We start from the raw sequence: 15,116 nt of genomic DNA, 5'->3' as shown, positions 1-15,116 counted from the left end.
CACAGCACAGACAGCCACAGGGAACAGCTAGCCTCTTAGACCAGCGCTGCTCTGTGTCTCAGACGCAGGCAGACCAGATTGAAAGTCATGGGAGGCCATATTCAGCCTGAAGACCAGATTCAGCCTGCATTAGAGACTAGTTAATCCTACTTCTTGCTCAGCCAATTGCTCTGGCAAACAAGTTCGCTTACATTTATGGGAGATAATGCTGTCTGCTTCTTGTTTACAATGTCTCCTGAAAGAAAGAATAGGTGTTTGCATGGAACATTTATACCCAGAGTTGCCAGTTATTTTTGTGCCAGATATGCTAAACATTTGTATGCTCCTTTGTGCTTTGGCCACCATTTCAGAGAACATACTTCCATGTTCATGAAGCTCCAAAAAAAAAAAGTCTTAACTAAATTTTTGACTGAATTCCTTGGAGAAGTGTATTTTTCCTGTTTTGTTTTACCCATATTACATGGGTGCCAACTTATGACCCAGCACATGCTCATTTTAAGAATTCTTTTACATTTCAAAGAGGCAGCACTGCACGGAGCATGGGTGTCAGCTGGGGAGTCCCTAGCTGACCCCGGGCTCCGCGCAGTGCTACCACTTTGAAGTACTCTCCTCTTCTCTCCCTCTTCCCTCTCCTTGATGCCTCTATCTGATAGACTAGTCAACTATCCTGTCGACTATACAATAAGCATTTGCTTATCGGATAGTCGACTAGTCCTTAATATCCCTACTACAATCATGCCATGTGAAGGCCTAGTCTCACTTTCAGGTGACATTGTGAACAAGAAGTGGGTAGCATTGTCTCCTACAAATTGTAACCAAACTTATTTATCTGAGTGACTGGCTAAAGAAGAAGTAGGACTATGTGGACTTCAAGCCTCTAAAGTTTTACATTGCTTTATGTCTGAATGCAGGTTTTTTTGGTACATAATTCTACATTTGTAAGTTCAACTTTCATAATAAAGAGATTGCACTACAGTTATTGTTTTAGGTGAACTGAAAACTAAAATTTCTTATAGTTTTTACAATGCAAGTATTTGTAATAAAAATACTGTAATATAGAGTGAGCACTATACACTTTGTATTCTGTGTTGTAATTAAAATCAATATATTTAAAAATGTAGAAAACATCCTAAAATATTTAAATCAATTGTATTCTGTTATTAATAGCACTTTTAACCTTTTGGCAGCTCTAATCATTATATTATACATGTCTCAATAATCAACAATTTAAAAAGGTTTCAGTAGGTAGTACAGCTGAAAATCCTAATTTCAGGCTTAACACATCTTAATTAAAATTATTGAATGTTTACATAAAAATATGCTTTCCTGAAGAACCCTAATATTACAAACATTTAATGACAAACAACAATTTTAAAAACTAAACATTTGCCTCAGGCTGTTTTTTCACTTTTACTTTAATTTTTATAATATAGTTGTGTGAGTTCGTTCAACTGATGAGAGTTAAAACATGTTTCTTTTCATATTGTCTTGGAAAATACTTCTGAGACAAAATCCTCACTGTATTCTGTATTTCAACAGAATTTAAGAATATTTCATAATTTCAAGAAAACCTTTATCAACATTTGCAAACTATTGTATGAGATTTTTAAAAAATGTGTTTAGACTAATTTAATAAAGTAACATAATTACCTTTATTACTTTAATACATTAAACAGAATATTATTTAGACTACTATAATTAAATTTTGATCAAATCACATTTTTTTGAATATTATTCAGACTTGCTATTCTTGATAGTGGTGATTTCTTTCATTTATAGTCATACTGTTCAAGTAATCAATACAGTAATTTGTTTTGAAAATTGCAATAAACTAAACTATCACTTTGGCAAGTTTTATATAGTTTAAATATACAGCATATTCCTTACTTCTTTCCATCAAATTCCATAGTTGGTATGGGGTAATGTTCTCTATATGGTATATCCGGGTCTAACAACTGGGCTATGTGGTTTGATGCACAATTCTGTATGTCATTAAAGGCAGCCTAAAACAAAAGAATGGTTATATTAACCAACTGTAAGTGTTTATATTTATAAAATATTTGAATGGCTAAGAACTGACCAGAGCCATAGTGTTGGTTAAATCTTCTCTGTGTTTTACCAAACATATAGACTAAAATCCGATCTGATCACTGTGCATCTATACACACAGCTTTCAGGTACTGTTGAAAGTTAAATCCAAACCCAATGTGAAGTCTCACTCAGATTATAATCTAGTTATTAAATGTGGATGCAGTAGCTGTGCTTAACACACTTTCCCTTTAGCGTAGACTGGAAGTTTGATCCTTGTGAAATGAATGCATTTTAGTGGTACTTTTAACAGCCATTTCCTCCCTCAGGATGAACATGACACAATATCATGAATTGTGTTGCAGAGGGAGCACTCCGTCCCCTGAATGCTATGCATTCTTTTGGACAATGTTCTTTCTGTAACCAAGAAGTCTTTCCAATATCTATATCACAGCAGGTGGAAGCAACAATCATTATTCTGTGTATGGATTCACTTCTGTCCTGATAGACCTCTGACCTCTAGTACAGTTATGTTTGTGAAGAACATTCAAGTTGAAAATGGTATAGGGACCTTGATAATGATCTGGAATGAATTCCATTACCCAAAATCAGTAAATGTTTGACTGCTCACACAACAGAAAGTTCAGCAGAGACTAATGGTGAAATCCTAGTTCCATTGAAGTTAATGACAAAAAACTCCCATTGACTTCAATGGAGCCAAGATTTCACACTAAGTGTGGGCCTACACTGCACCCATAGCTTGAAATAAGATACCTAATTTGAGCTAAGCAAATTGCGTAGCTTATTTCGAGTGCATTTCAAAAGAACTTATTTCAAAATTTGGTGCTGTCTACACAGTGCCAAATTTTGAAATAAAGTGCTATTTCAAAATGTCCCTTACTTCTTGTGGAATGAGGTTTACACAGATGTTAGAATATTTTGAAATAAAGGGTTTGCTTAAAAGACGCAGAATAGCTATTTCAGGATACTGGAAGTATCCCAAAATAGTGCTGCAGTGTACACATACCCTACGGTAATAATTGTGGCTCCTGGTCAGAAGCCCTGTTCTCTGTATAGCATATAATTCTGGAGGACTGATTCAGACCTTTTGCAAATCAGAGAGCACCCAATTCTCCACAAATTGTGAAGATGCAGGTGGGAGTACACTGAAGATTGAGAACTGAAGCCAGAGCCACACTAAAGCAACTGATGAAGAAAGAGAAATGTGCGAATGTGTTGTATCAGGAAGACAAAGGAGTGGGGGGAAAGAGGAGAAAAAAGCTATGTAATTCTCCCTCTTTATATGCAAGCCTAACTTCTTGGAAAATCTTGCTTTATGCACTCTGCATGGTCGGCTAAAGTTAATAAAACTAACAATTGTGCTACGAACTAGAGCAGCGTTTCGCAAATAATGCTCCGCGGAACCCTATGGTTCCGCGAAGTGAAAGTAAGGGTTCTGCAAGAACCAGATCACCTCTCCCCCCCTGAGCTGGTCTTAGGAATGGGCGAGCCAGGCAGTTGCCAGCCATTGTGGTCTTAGGAGCGGGCTGGCACTTGCTTGCTTTTTTTGTTTTTTTTTTGCTTGACAGTTTGACCTTTTTTGGGGGGGGTTAACCAGTTTCCCTCGGCCTTTTTTTTTTTTTTTTAAAGGGTTCTGTGGCCAAATAAAATTGGGAAACTCTGAATTAGAGAACTGATGACTATGAAGATTTACTATAAGGAAATATTGCACTATTACTTTAGCCTGGCTCTACTATATTTCTCATAACAAGAAATATGGAGGATAACACCTTTTTCATAAGCACAGAATTTTCTTAATTACATCTTAATAACATTGTTATTTTTAACAAAGTAGAATATTCCCTTATGCTGTATTAGCTGCAAGCACACACACACACATAAATCATCGAAAAGATATTGAACCAAAACCTTAATCTCTTCTGAAACATCTTCAACAGAAGGTGTACCAATATCAAATTCAATTCCTCCATGGACATGAAAGTACTCATTCTTTACATAATGAAAATGCTGGCATTTAAAATCTGGACCAAGCACAAATGGAGGCAATTCTCGTTCAGTCTTAACTTTATCATCTACAAAAAGAGGACATTTTTTAGAGCATGAAAATAGGTTAAAGTATTACATTATAATTTATTTCTTAATGCTGCCTAAAAATCTTAGGTGTTAAAACATTACATATTGTTAGTTTCACTGAAAAATGATCTTTTAATGCTATTTCAGAATAAATATTCCAGTCCACATTCAACTCTGCTGGAGCTTTATTGACATCAACAGTTACATCAGGGATGAATTTGGCTTCCTATATACAATGAGCCAGAGCCGTCCCCTCCATACGATGTTTTGTGGCAGCCACCCCAAACCCCACACCTTTGGGGGCCCTGCAGCTGCCTCAATAGTCCTATGGACAGGACAGACCCAGGGGGTGATTACAGGGCTCTGGCATGAGGTAGCCAGGGGACATGGTGGCAGGGTCCAGAGCTCTTCCTTGATGCTCTCTCCCGGCTGGCTGAACTCCACATCTCTGTGGCAGCAGGAAGCAGAGTGCCCCAGACCCTCAATTGTTCTGCTTCCCGCTGTCACAGAGAAGTAGAGCGTAATGGGCTGGGAGAGGACAGCAGGACAGGGCTGAGTAGAGCAGGCAGCTGGGCTGCTCTAGATCCCACTGCCACAGTGAGTGCAAGAGGGAGGGCTGACCCCTGTTGCTGCCCTATCTCAGGCCCCCATAATCTCGCGATTCATGTTTCTCAGGGAAGGGGGCATTTGGGTGAAGCAAAGGGGCGCAGATGGAACAGGGGCAGGGCTTAGGGGAAGAGGTAGAAGGGGCTGGATTGTGGTGGAGAAGAGGCAGGGTAGGTGGGGTCTGCAGTGGGTGGATTGCTCTGGGCCCATGGAGCACTGGGGGGGATTGCCCCAGGCCCTGTGCCGCCCTAGGGACAGCCATGCAATGAATATCCAAATAATCTACCAGAGTTATTTTCAGTTGCTACTCACAGAATGTACAAAATACTAGTTTCTCCACATACTTCCAAGACATTCACTTTCTTACATAATTCAAATTTTATTAAATTAAAATTTTCAGAATATATGGAGTGATGAGTTGTGGTCACAGAAGACCTCTGGGAAGTGCCACCCAGAGTGCTGACAAAGCCACTGCCACTCACCTTCCTGCTCTCTAAGGATATGTCTACACAGCCACCCTAGTTCGGACTAGGGAGGCTAATGTAGTCATTCGAACTACATTAAATATTTAAATATCCTGGGCTTCATTTGCATGTGCCCAGGCGCCGCCATTTTTAAATGGCCAGTAGTTCGGACTCCCTGCCCGCGGCTACACTGGCATGGGTTACGTAGTTCAAACTGAAGCTCCTAATTCAAACTACCATTATTCCTCCTGCAATGAGGAGTAACGGTAGTTCGAATTAGGAGCTTAGTTCGAACTACCTAATCTTTGCCACATGTAGCCACGGGCAGGTAGTTCGAACTACCAGGCATTTAAAAATGGCAGCGCCCGGGAACATGCAAATGAAGCCCGGGCTATTTAAATGCCGGGCTTCATTTGCAAGTTCGAATGACTACATTAGCCACCCTAGTCTGAACTAGGGTGGCTGTGTAGACATACCCTAAGGCTTTTCACTGACCAGTCCTGCTAGGCCAACTCCTCTGATCTCCCCCAGCTAAGGTACCAAGCTAAGATCAATGTCCCCCAGAGAAGCAGTGCAGATACTGAATCTCTTCAGGTCCAAGGAAAGTGCATTTTAGGACACAGCTTCCTGGGACACCACTCCCCAAATGGGATCAGAACCCCAAAGGAATTATTTAGGAAAGCCTCCTTTAGCAATGAAAGGGGGAATGTACACACTGATTCCACCCCCCACTCCCGCTCAGGAAAAAATTATTTACATTGGGCTTGATAGAAAATAAAAGTGATTTTATTAAGAACAAGCATTAAGACTCAAAATAACAGAAAACACTTAGCTAATTCCAACACTGAAACCTCAGTACACAAACTTATTACAAACTCACCCTAAAACTGTTTCTTTTTCAGCTAAGCCTTCCAAACCAGGGCTGTTCCTCACCTTGAGATCTTTGGTTCCTTCCCTCCGGTGTGCCAGCAAAAGACAAAACACTCCTACTTTCCTATTGTCACTTGGCCAGTCCTTACCAACCACTGCTAGGATGTAAGGATAAAAGGCTATTGGCATAAGATTGCCCAGACATTGAGGCCTCCCAGCAATGGAATCATCCTTGATGTCTTTCCATTTACACATTTAAAATCATAAAGCATTTCATACTCCATATGTCTAACTTTACACACAAGAATGATACAGATACCAAAATAAGATAAACAGATCCAGCAGATTGACATGAAGATTGATCGGTTACATGAGATAATTTGCCCAAAGCATCTTTGAGGTATGTATATTTGTGTCCATAAGTCCATTTCATAAAACAGTGGTGCACAAACCCATAGGTCACGACCTCCTGGGGGGTTGTGGCTGTCCTCCGGGGAGGTTGCAGTGCCTTGATCTGAGCTGGCCAGTATTTTATTTTCCTGGCTAGGCACCCATACACACGATGAGGGTGGGGGGAGTGGCAAGAGCGAAGTGGCAATTAAAGGGGCCATGCTTTTTTTTTCCCCTCAACGAAAATTTTTCCGGATCCCGTTTATTGGATGCAAAAAGGTTGCACACCCCTGTCATAAAGTATGGGGGGGGGGTCTGTCACACATGGTCATTTATAAGCTACTTACCTGAATATGGCTGAAGAAGTTGATTTAAATTTGGAACTTTCATCTTTTTTTTTAAGCCAAGTAAAAATGGAATCAGAAAGCTCAATATTTTTAGATATTCAATATTCTTACGTATTTCTGCCTTTTTCTCTAAGTGCTTTTTCACAAGTTTTTGCTGAAGAGTTAGTCTCTGCTGCAACCTTTGGTATGTGTCTGTGTCAAGGTAATCTTCAGTCAATCTTATCACATTAGAAAGCTCATATACTGCATCAAATTTACACACATTTTCATGCTGCTGAACTTGTATAGTACCAAATGTCAACTTAAGTAGTATACTGTCTGCATACTGCATAAAGAGATTTTTTTCTTGAGCACTGTTAGGATCATAAGTTGGATCTTCATTCATGTTTTCATCATAGATTCCTTCAAAACCTGGTTCATTGGAAATGTCAACTAGACCTATATCACACACAGAAAAATATAGATAAATAATCATATATCTACTGGATAGAAGTAAAATATGTTTTGAAACACTATTGCCCATCACAAAAAATAATGTACTACAATTGTTTAATTCTGACAAGTATATTTTTTATATTTAACATTGCAGAATGTGTATTTATGTTTATATTAACATATTAAACATCACCTTGCTGTTACATACAATATAATGAAATCAAACTGCAGTTTTATAATATTGGGTGGGGCAGGGCGAGTTAAGGAAATTACCCTTTCCTTCAGTGCACTAGTGGATTCACTGGGCATCCTGCTAGCACCAACATCTTTTAGATCAGGGATGGGGGACCTAAGGCCCAGGACCAAATGAGGGCCCTGGCTTCCCTGTATCCAGCCCAAAAATCTACTAGCCTGGACTCCTCTAGGCTCTGGTGAGTGAAGGGAATGTCTCTTTCTCCTTCTCAGTTGGGGGCCACGTCAGTGAAGTTTTATTGTTGTTGGTTTGTTGGGGTTTTTGTTTGATTGTTTGTTTGTTTGTTGTTTGTTTTTTTTCACTTGAGTGCAGCCCCCGACTGATTTTTCTGAGGGTCAGAGGCCCCTGACCCAAAAAAGGTTCCTCGCCTCTGTTTTAGATTATCTTTTTCTGGAGTAAATTTAGTGCTTGTTAAATGCCAAATAGCCCTGGGAAAATGAAGCCCTCTGCTTAGCCATACAGTAGAGCTATAGCGGCAGCACACTCCCTTGGCAATGGTCTTGTGCTTGTTCTGATGGATAACCAGTAGAGGTGAGAGAATTCCTCTCTCCTAAGACTGCCAGTTTTGACCTGATCCCATGCCTATTTCTGTCAGTGGAAAGTCTCTCAGGGTATGTCTAGACTACAGAGTTTTTTTGAAAAAAGCTGCCTTTTTTCGAAAAAACATCACCTGCGTCTAGACTGCCATTGCGTTCTTTTGAAATTAAATCGAAAGAACATGATGGGTTTTTTGACAGCAGTAAACCTAATTTTATGAGGAAGAACGCAAACAGGGCTTTTTCGAAAGAGAGCATCCAGATTGCCTGGGTGCTCTCTTTCAAAAAAGCAGATCGCTTTTTCACAAGTTGCGTGGCTGTCTAGACGATCTCTTTCAAAAGAGCTCTTTCGAAAAAGCCTCTTTCGAATGAGGCTTGTAGTCTAGACATACCCTCATTGATTTTAATAGGACTTGGATCGGGTGATTGCTGCCAACATCTGGCATGGTTTTGTAATGTGTATATATCCTACTTGGAACTGGATTAAAGACACAAACTGATTTCTCATAAACCACCAAAGAGTAATGCTGTAAAATCAATACCAAACTGAGCTGGATTTTCACCAGTGACTTCATCCTATATATATTTCATTACCAACCTCTGCCATCTGCTGTTCTTCAGATATATTTGTGAGAACCGCATGAGTTTTCTCAGTTGCTTTTTATCTTTTATTTAGGTATTTTAAATTTTAGCTGTTACATATTAAAATATTAGCTAATTGTAAATAATAATAAAGCCACAGTTTGTGATCTAAAAACCCCTTTGTTAAATAAATACATTTCCCCCAAGTATTTAGAACCACATTTTCAGAAGGATTCAGCACCCTACAGCTCTGATTTTCCTCAGAGAGAACAGCAGAGAGAATTTTGAAAATGTGGCCACTTTATATGGGTGCCTCAGCTGGAGCTGAGTTCTTTTGAAATCTGATCTTTGAAGACTTTTTCTTTTCATTTCCAACTTGATGACTTTCCCTATTGTCAGGCAATTTCTTGTTTTGTTTTGTTTTTTTTCCAAATAATGACCCCTAGCTTCTAGGAATATGCTAAATAATTATCACAGGTACGTTTATTTTTTCTTTAAATGAATTATGACTGAAAATGCTACTCACCCGCTGAACAAAACTCTGAAAAAATATTTTTTTCTGTTTGTGGATTCCCATCCATATCAATATCCATGCTGGAGCGCCACAATTCAGAGAATCTGGCACGTTTCTCTTTGGGCATATACACACCATGCCACAGCGCTTTTAACATGTAGTCAACACTGATCAACATTTGTCCAATTCTGGTGTCAAAGTAAGCTGGAGGAAGCTGACAAGAAGTGCTGTGATCATAATTGGCATCTAAGCTGATGGAAGGAACTTGGTTTAAACAATAAAGTCCTACAGCCAATTCCCTCACAATCTGATGGATTTCTTTACAGTCTAAAGGTACATCTGGCACCACAGGTGCTAGCAAAATTGCAGATGGGAAACTTATGTTTTTTAGCTGGCCCATAAGTCCATTGGGAAGTTCTAACGGCTGGCGTAGGTCATCTTTAGAAGCTAGCCAGCTACAAGAGGCAGTGGTGAGTAATTCCTGTAACTCACTTCGGTCAAATTTGTCAAAGAAGGCACTTGCATTTCTCTGTACAGCTAAATTTGCTAAGTAGTTTGTCTCATCTGCTTGTTCACTTCTAGGTAATGCTTTTTTGACAGACCTCAGCATTCTTCAATAGTTCCTTTCTGCAGTATCTACAATTAAATATTTAAAGAAATATAAAACAAGCAAGCATAATCATTATTTAATTAGGTACTAGTATTTTAAGAATAAGGAGTTTTTTTAATAATGAGAATAAAATACACTTCAGCATACATGAGATATTCCAATCTATTTCAAAGTGTCATATCTTTGAAAATGTTATTTTCCTTGAGCCAAGAACTTCATTATGACAAGGATTGAATCAGGCCAGCCTGCAATAGCCAAGTGAACTTTTTTTTAAAATGTATTTATAAATGAAGGCATGTTGTGCTTTAGAATCTAAGATGTACCTTAAAAAAACCCCAATAACAACACTGTGATCCTGATGACAGGGAAAAACAACATTCAGTTTTGAGAGAGTATAAATCAATGCAATAATATTTACAGACAGCCTGAAACAACAGCTCTAGACAAGTGTGACCGTCCCATAACTCCTAAATAGTGGTTGAAATCTAGTTATGATAATTTAAATGTCAACATTTTAAATTCCTTTCAGATTACCTACCATATTGGCCAGGAATGACATCTGTAGTTGTAATACATGGGACACCTGTGCATGAATTCTCAAATTTTCAACATTTTTTTTGTAATACAGATCAAACACTTTACAACATTTAGTATCAAAGGCATACATTATTATGTACCTCAAAAACAGGACCACCAGATTCACATTTTTCCTCTTTTTCACATTCAGGGTCCTGAATACTGCAAGAAACCACTCATTCCCACATTGTCCCTTTTGAACTCTCACTTCCTAGATGCTATTTCTTCCTGTAGGGTATCGCTCACTCGCAGCTGTGTTTGGAATTATAACTCTCCCCCAGATTCAGAATATAAGTCTTCTCTGACACAGAACCCTGAATCATAGAGTCACTCGAGCATCCAAAAAGAGAAATCCTACACCCAGAAAACCGAGCAAGTGGTGAAATGCTAATTTTGGAAGTGCAGAAGCTCTAAAGAGCCATCTATTGAAAAATAGAGATTATTTAAATCCCAATAGCTCAGCAGTATAATTCTGTCAAAGCCTTGGAGTGACATAATTTTAAAATGCTAGTACAGGTTGAACCTCTTGGCTACGTCTAGACTGGCATGATTTTCCGGAAATGCTTTTAACGGAAAAGTTTTCCGTTAAAAGCATTTTAGGAAAAGAGCATCTAGATTGGCACGGACACTTTTCCGCAAAAGCACTTTTTGCCGAAAAGCGTCTGTGCCAATCTAGACGCGCTTTTCCACAAAAAAGCCCCGATCGCCAGTTTCACGATCAGGGCTTTTTTGTGGAAAACAAATCTGAGCTGTCTACACTGGCCCTTTTGCGCAAAAGTTTTGCGCAAAAGGACTTTCACCTGAACGGGAGCAGCATAGTATTTCCGCAAGAAGCACTGATTTCTTACAGTAGGAAGTCAGTGCTTTTGCGGAAATTCAAGCGGCCAATGTAGACAGCTGGCAAGTTTTTCCGGAAAAGCAGCTGATTTTCCGGAAAAACTGGCCAGTCTAGACACAGCCCTTTAGTTTGGGACTTGACTGATTCCAAATGGGAGAATTTTCTGGACCACGGGAAATCAATATTGTCTATCAGCATTACCGACACTTCCACTGCTTATTGTGCTGTTAGAGGACATTTAGGGGTAAATCAGAGCTAAATAACAGCACAGAACACTGAGAGCTAGTGGCTGTAAATAATCTTTATGGGATCGCAGGAAACTTGGCCACAATTATGAAAAGTGGACATCTAGCTAACAAAAATCATTCTGGACAATGGATGTTTCTGGATGAGCAAATTCTGGATTAGAGAGATTCAGCCTGTATTAATTTTCATCTTTAATAGCCCTCTAAAAATAAGTGCCGGTCATGATTTTGAAAGAAAAATCATGTTTCCACTTACGATTTTGAATCTTGTTACCAGGAACCCCTAAGAAGAAATACTATAAACAAAAGATGAAAGAAAACATAAACCATGGGAAATGACACACTTGATCAGACCACTGGTTCACCTAATCCAATTTACTGTCTCCAACCGTGGCCATTACCAGCTTCTTCACAGGAAGGTACAAGAATCCCTGCACTTGACATTATGGGATAATCTGCTCCCAGGTAAATTTCCTGCAAGCCCTCAACCGTTAGACATTGGCTAGTGTCTGGGAGCTTCGAGGTTGTTATACCCCTTCTGAAACGCAGGTTTTGATCCTGACCACTACTGTACTACAGCCACTGCTGAGACCCACACAGCCGCTGCTCTCTTTCCAGACCGCTGCTCAACCCGGGTCCCCCTGAGAGCGGCTCAGCTACCTGGCAGCGGACTGGGAGCCGCCGCCAAGTCCCTCCTTCCACAGGGGGCGAGGCTCCGCCCTGGCCGGTGGCGGCGGAGCGGGGGGGTCCCGCGGCCTCAGCAAGACAAGCGCGCGGCCTGGCGGGGTCCTTAGCAACGCGGGACGCCGCCGCTTCCCCTTGGCAACGCCCGCAGGGGGGCGCTGTGCGCTCCGGGCTGGCCGCTCGCGGGTCGGGCCCCGCCCCGGCCTTCACGTTCCAGCCGCGGGGGCAGCGGCGGCGCCGCGGGCGTCTCCATTTCGTGCAGGCGGGCGGGGAGGCCAGGCCGACATCGGTGTGGGGGGGAGGGAGTCTCCCGGTGCAGTCCTCTGAATTAGGGACAATGTAGCACTTTAAAGACTAACAAGATGGTTTATTAGGTGATGAGCTTTCGTGGGCCAGACCCACTTCCTCAGATCAAATAGTGGAAGAAAATAGTCTTATATATATGGTTGTGACTATTTTCTTCCACTATTTGATCTGAGGAAGTGGGTCTGGCCCACGAAAGCTCATCATCTAATAAACCATCTTGTTAGTCTTTAAAGTGCTACATTGTCCTGTATTTTGCTTCAGCTACCCCAGACTAACACGGCTACATTTCTATCACTATTCTGAATTAGGGAGGCTCCCAGGGGTCCTCCGCTGCCTGCTCCTGATGGACTCGAGGCGGCGCCGGTGCTTTGTACAGAGCGGCTGCCTTGTAAAACTGTGCTACCAGTCGCGCTTTCTGATGCTGTAGGCTCGCGTGGAACTGCTTTGATAATAGCACCGGCCTTGTGGCCAAGAGCAAGGCTAGGCACAGTGTATGGCTGATCACACACGAGGTCAGTCCCCCTGCGGAAACTGAACAAGGGGCAGCAGCAATAAACCAGAGTGCAAGGACCCTGGTAGCAGCAGCAGCTTTAAAACTCTCGTCAATGACTCCTGGTCTACACTAGAGGATAAGTTGGAATTAAGATAAAATAGCTGAAGCAGCCTAACTGCATATCTTGAGCTGAAGTCTGTATCTTAAGTGGAATTTGGCACCCCTCCACACTGCAGGAAGTCAAAGAAAGAACACTCTCCTTTCGACTTCCCTTACTCCTCATAGAAGCAGGACTACCAGCATTGACAGGAGAGCCCCTCTCAGTTTGAATTAGTGTGTCTTTACTAGACCCCCTAATTTGAACCCCAGAAGATTGACGGCAGCTGCATCAATATTAACTGTAGTGTATACCGGGCCTGAGAAAACTGCACTACCCTGATTTTGCTCATACAGGACTCCCTAGCTAGTCCAGTGCTATGAGGGTCTTGGTATGACACAAATCTCTGTCCCCTTTCATATTTAGTCCCACTGATTCCAGGATAATAATTCAACAATGGTAGGCCCTGCCCTTGCTCTTATCTTGCATCCTCAACTCTTCTCAAGACTTTCAATCTCACTTCCCACAGCAAAGGGAATCTTACATCCTCCCCCCGAGAGGGAAACCAAAGCACCGCACCGGTTTCCAGTTCAGGGATCTTAGAAGCAGCATTGGTCAAATTCTTTGCTGCTACCATTACCTTCCTGGACTTCTTCCCACTATGCCTGGTAGCAGGCGTCTCTACAACTTCTAATTTAAACCTTTTTTTCAGGGGAAGGATTCCTAAGACTCTTAATTCCCAAATAAAATCCAAAATCAACTTCATTCATCTTGACTTTTGTCAGCTTCAAAATTCCCTTGCTCTGTTCCTCTACTGAATACCTCCCAGGACTCTTTCCCATGAAGGGCATATCCTTCTTATTAGATCTCTTCCAATCTCTTCCTAGACTTCCCACTCCAAAAAAAATCCTAAAACCAAATTTCACCTTAGGGGCCGTCCTTAAGCTTTTCAGATGCCAGGCCCAAGAAAGGAAATACATAGTTCCTTCTGTCCAGTCCTTCACTTTAGTCTTTTCTTTCTTTCTAGTCACTGCTCAACTCCTTCCCCAGGTGCGTGCATCTTTAATTAGGCCTGGTCCACCCTTCAGGTACAGACATATGTAAACTGGCATCTCCGGTAACCTTTTAGAGCCAAGACAAGGGTATAGACTATTACACAGCCTCTTAATTTACAATTTCAGGAAAACACATTTAACACATGGTTTAAAAACTATTTGTCTCCCCTCTTCCCTTTTTGAATTTCAGATCTTCTCCATCTACAAGTATGTATGGTTACATTCTAATTTCTGCTTGGCATTCTATCCTAATAACTCTGGGTACATCTACATTGCACACTTATTTCAAAATAAGCCATTCTGGAATAGTTATTCAAAAATAGCTTATTTCAAACTATCACCTCTACACTGCAGGAAAGCCTCAAAATTAGTCCGAGGCAGGCTTCCTGAATGTAGACATGCTATCTCAATTTAGATCCCTGGGAGGAATAACTTAGAATGGCCCTGGTGAAGGGCTATTTCGAAATAGCAGCAATAGAACATCTACACACACCTTATTTTGAAATAGCTATTTTGGAATGGGCGTTATTCCTCATAGAATGAGGTTTACAGATTTCAGAATAAGCCGTCCCTTATTTCGAAATTATTTCGAAATAACAGAATGGCTGTGTATATGCTCGCATTTTTATTTCAAAATAATACTAGTTATCTCAAAATAATGGTGCAGCGTAGATGCACCCTCTGTGTGTGAGAGACAGACTTTGTGATAGATCGTGTGTGGCACAGAGACTGGGTGAGTGTTTGTGACAGTGACTGTGTGTGGCACAGACTGGGTATGTGTCACTAAGGATATTAAGAACTGTAATTTATTAATTATGTAGTCAACAAAAATTGTCGACTACATGATTAATCGGTAAGGGGTAGCACTGCTAACACTCAATCCTGGCTCCTGCTGGGTCTTACAACTACCCCTGCTGCACCTCTGCACTACAAGCACTAAGAGCCAGCACTGGGGTTGATGTCAGGCCAGCACGCCGGCTCTTAGTGCTTATAGTGCAGAGCCACGGCGGGGGTTGATGCCAGGTCCCGGCGCGCGAGATGGGTCTGAGACAGCCTGCCTACATGCTGGCTTTTAGTGCGAGGACCCAGCCAT

The 15,116-nt window shown here is 41.1% G+C and overlaps 1 protein-coding gene across 2 annotated transcripts in view; it reads right to left on the bottom strand.

Annotated features, from left to right (window-relative positions):
• The window catches only part of ANKAR (ankyrin and armadillo repeat containing), a 94,961-nt gene extending 82,668 nt beyond the window's left edge, over nucleotides 1-12,293 (bottom strand). For both annotated transcript variants that reach the window (XM_025179856.3, XM_025179859.3), the window contains exons 1-5: nucleotides 12,049-12,293; nucleotides 9,132-9,755; nucleotides 6,800-7,237; nucleotides 3,958-4,121; nucleotides 1,888-2,003 (exon numbers count right to left, since the gene is read on the bottom strand). In XM_025179856.3, coding sequence (XP_025035641.3) covers nucleotides 1,888-2,003; nucleotides 3,958-4,121; nucleotides 6,800-7,237; nucleotides 9,132-9,729 — 1,316 coding nt within the window. In that variant the 5' untranslated portion in view covers nucleotides 9,730-9,755; nucleotides 12,049-12,293. The remainder of the gene's footprint in view (nucleotides 1-1,887; nucleotides 2,004-3,957; nucleotides 4,122-6,799; nucleotides 7,238-9,131; nucleotides 9,756-12,048) is intronic.
• Between the last annotated feature and the right edge of the window lie 2,823 nt (nucleotides 12,294-15,116).

Source organism: Pelodiscus sinensis, chromosome 7, assembly GCF_052426305.1.
Source record: "Pelodiscus sinensis isolate ZL-2025 chromosome 7, ASM5242630v1, whole genome shotgun sequence".
Taxonomy (NCBI): domain Eukaryota; kingdom Metazoa; phylum Chordata; order Testudines; family Trionychidae; genus Pelodiscus; species Pelodiscus sinensis.
The sequence above is the reverse complement of the archived record's forward strand: the minus strand, read 5'-3'. Positions and strand labels throughout refer to the sequence as shown.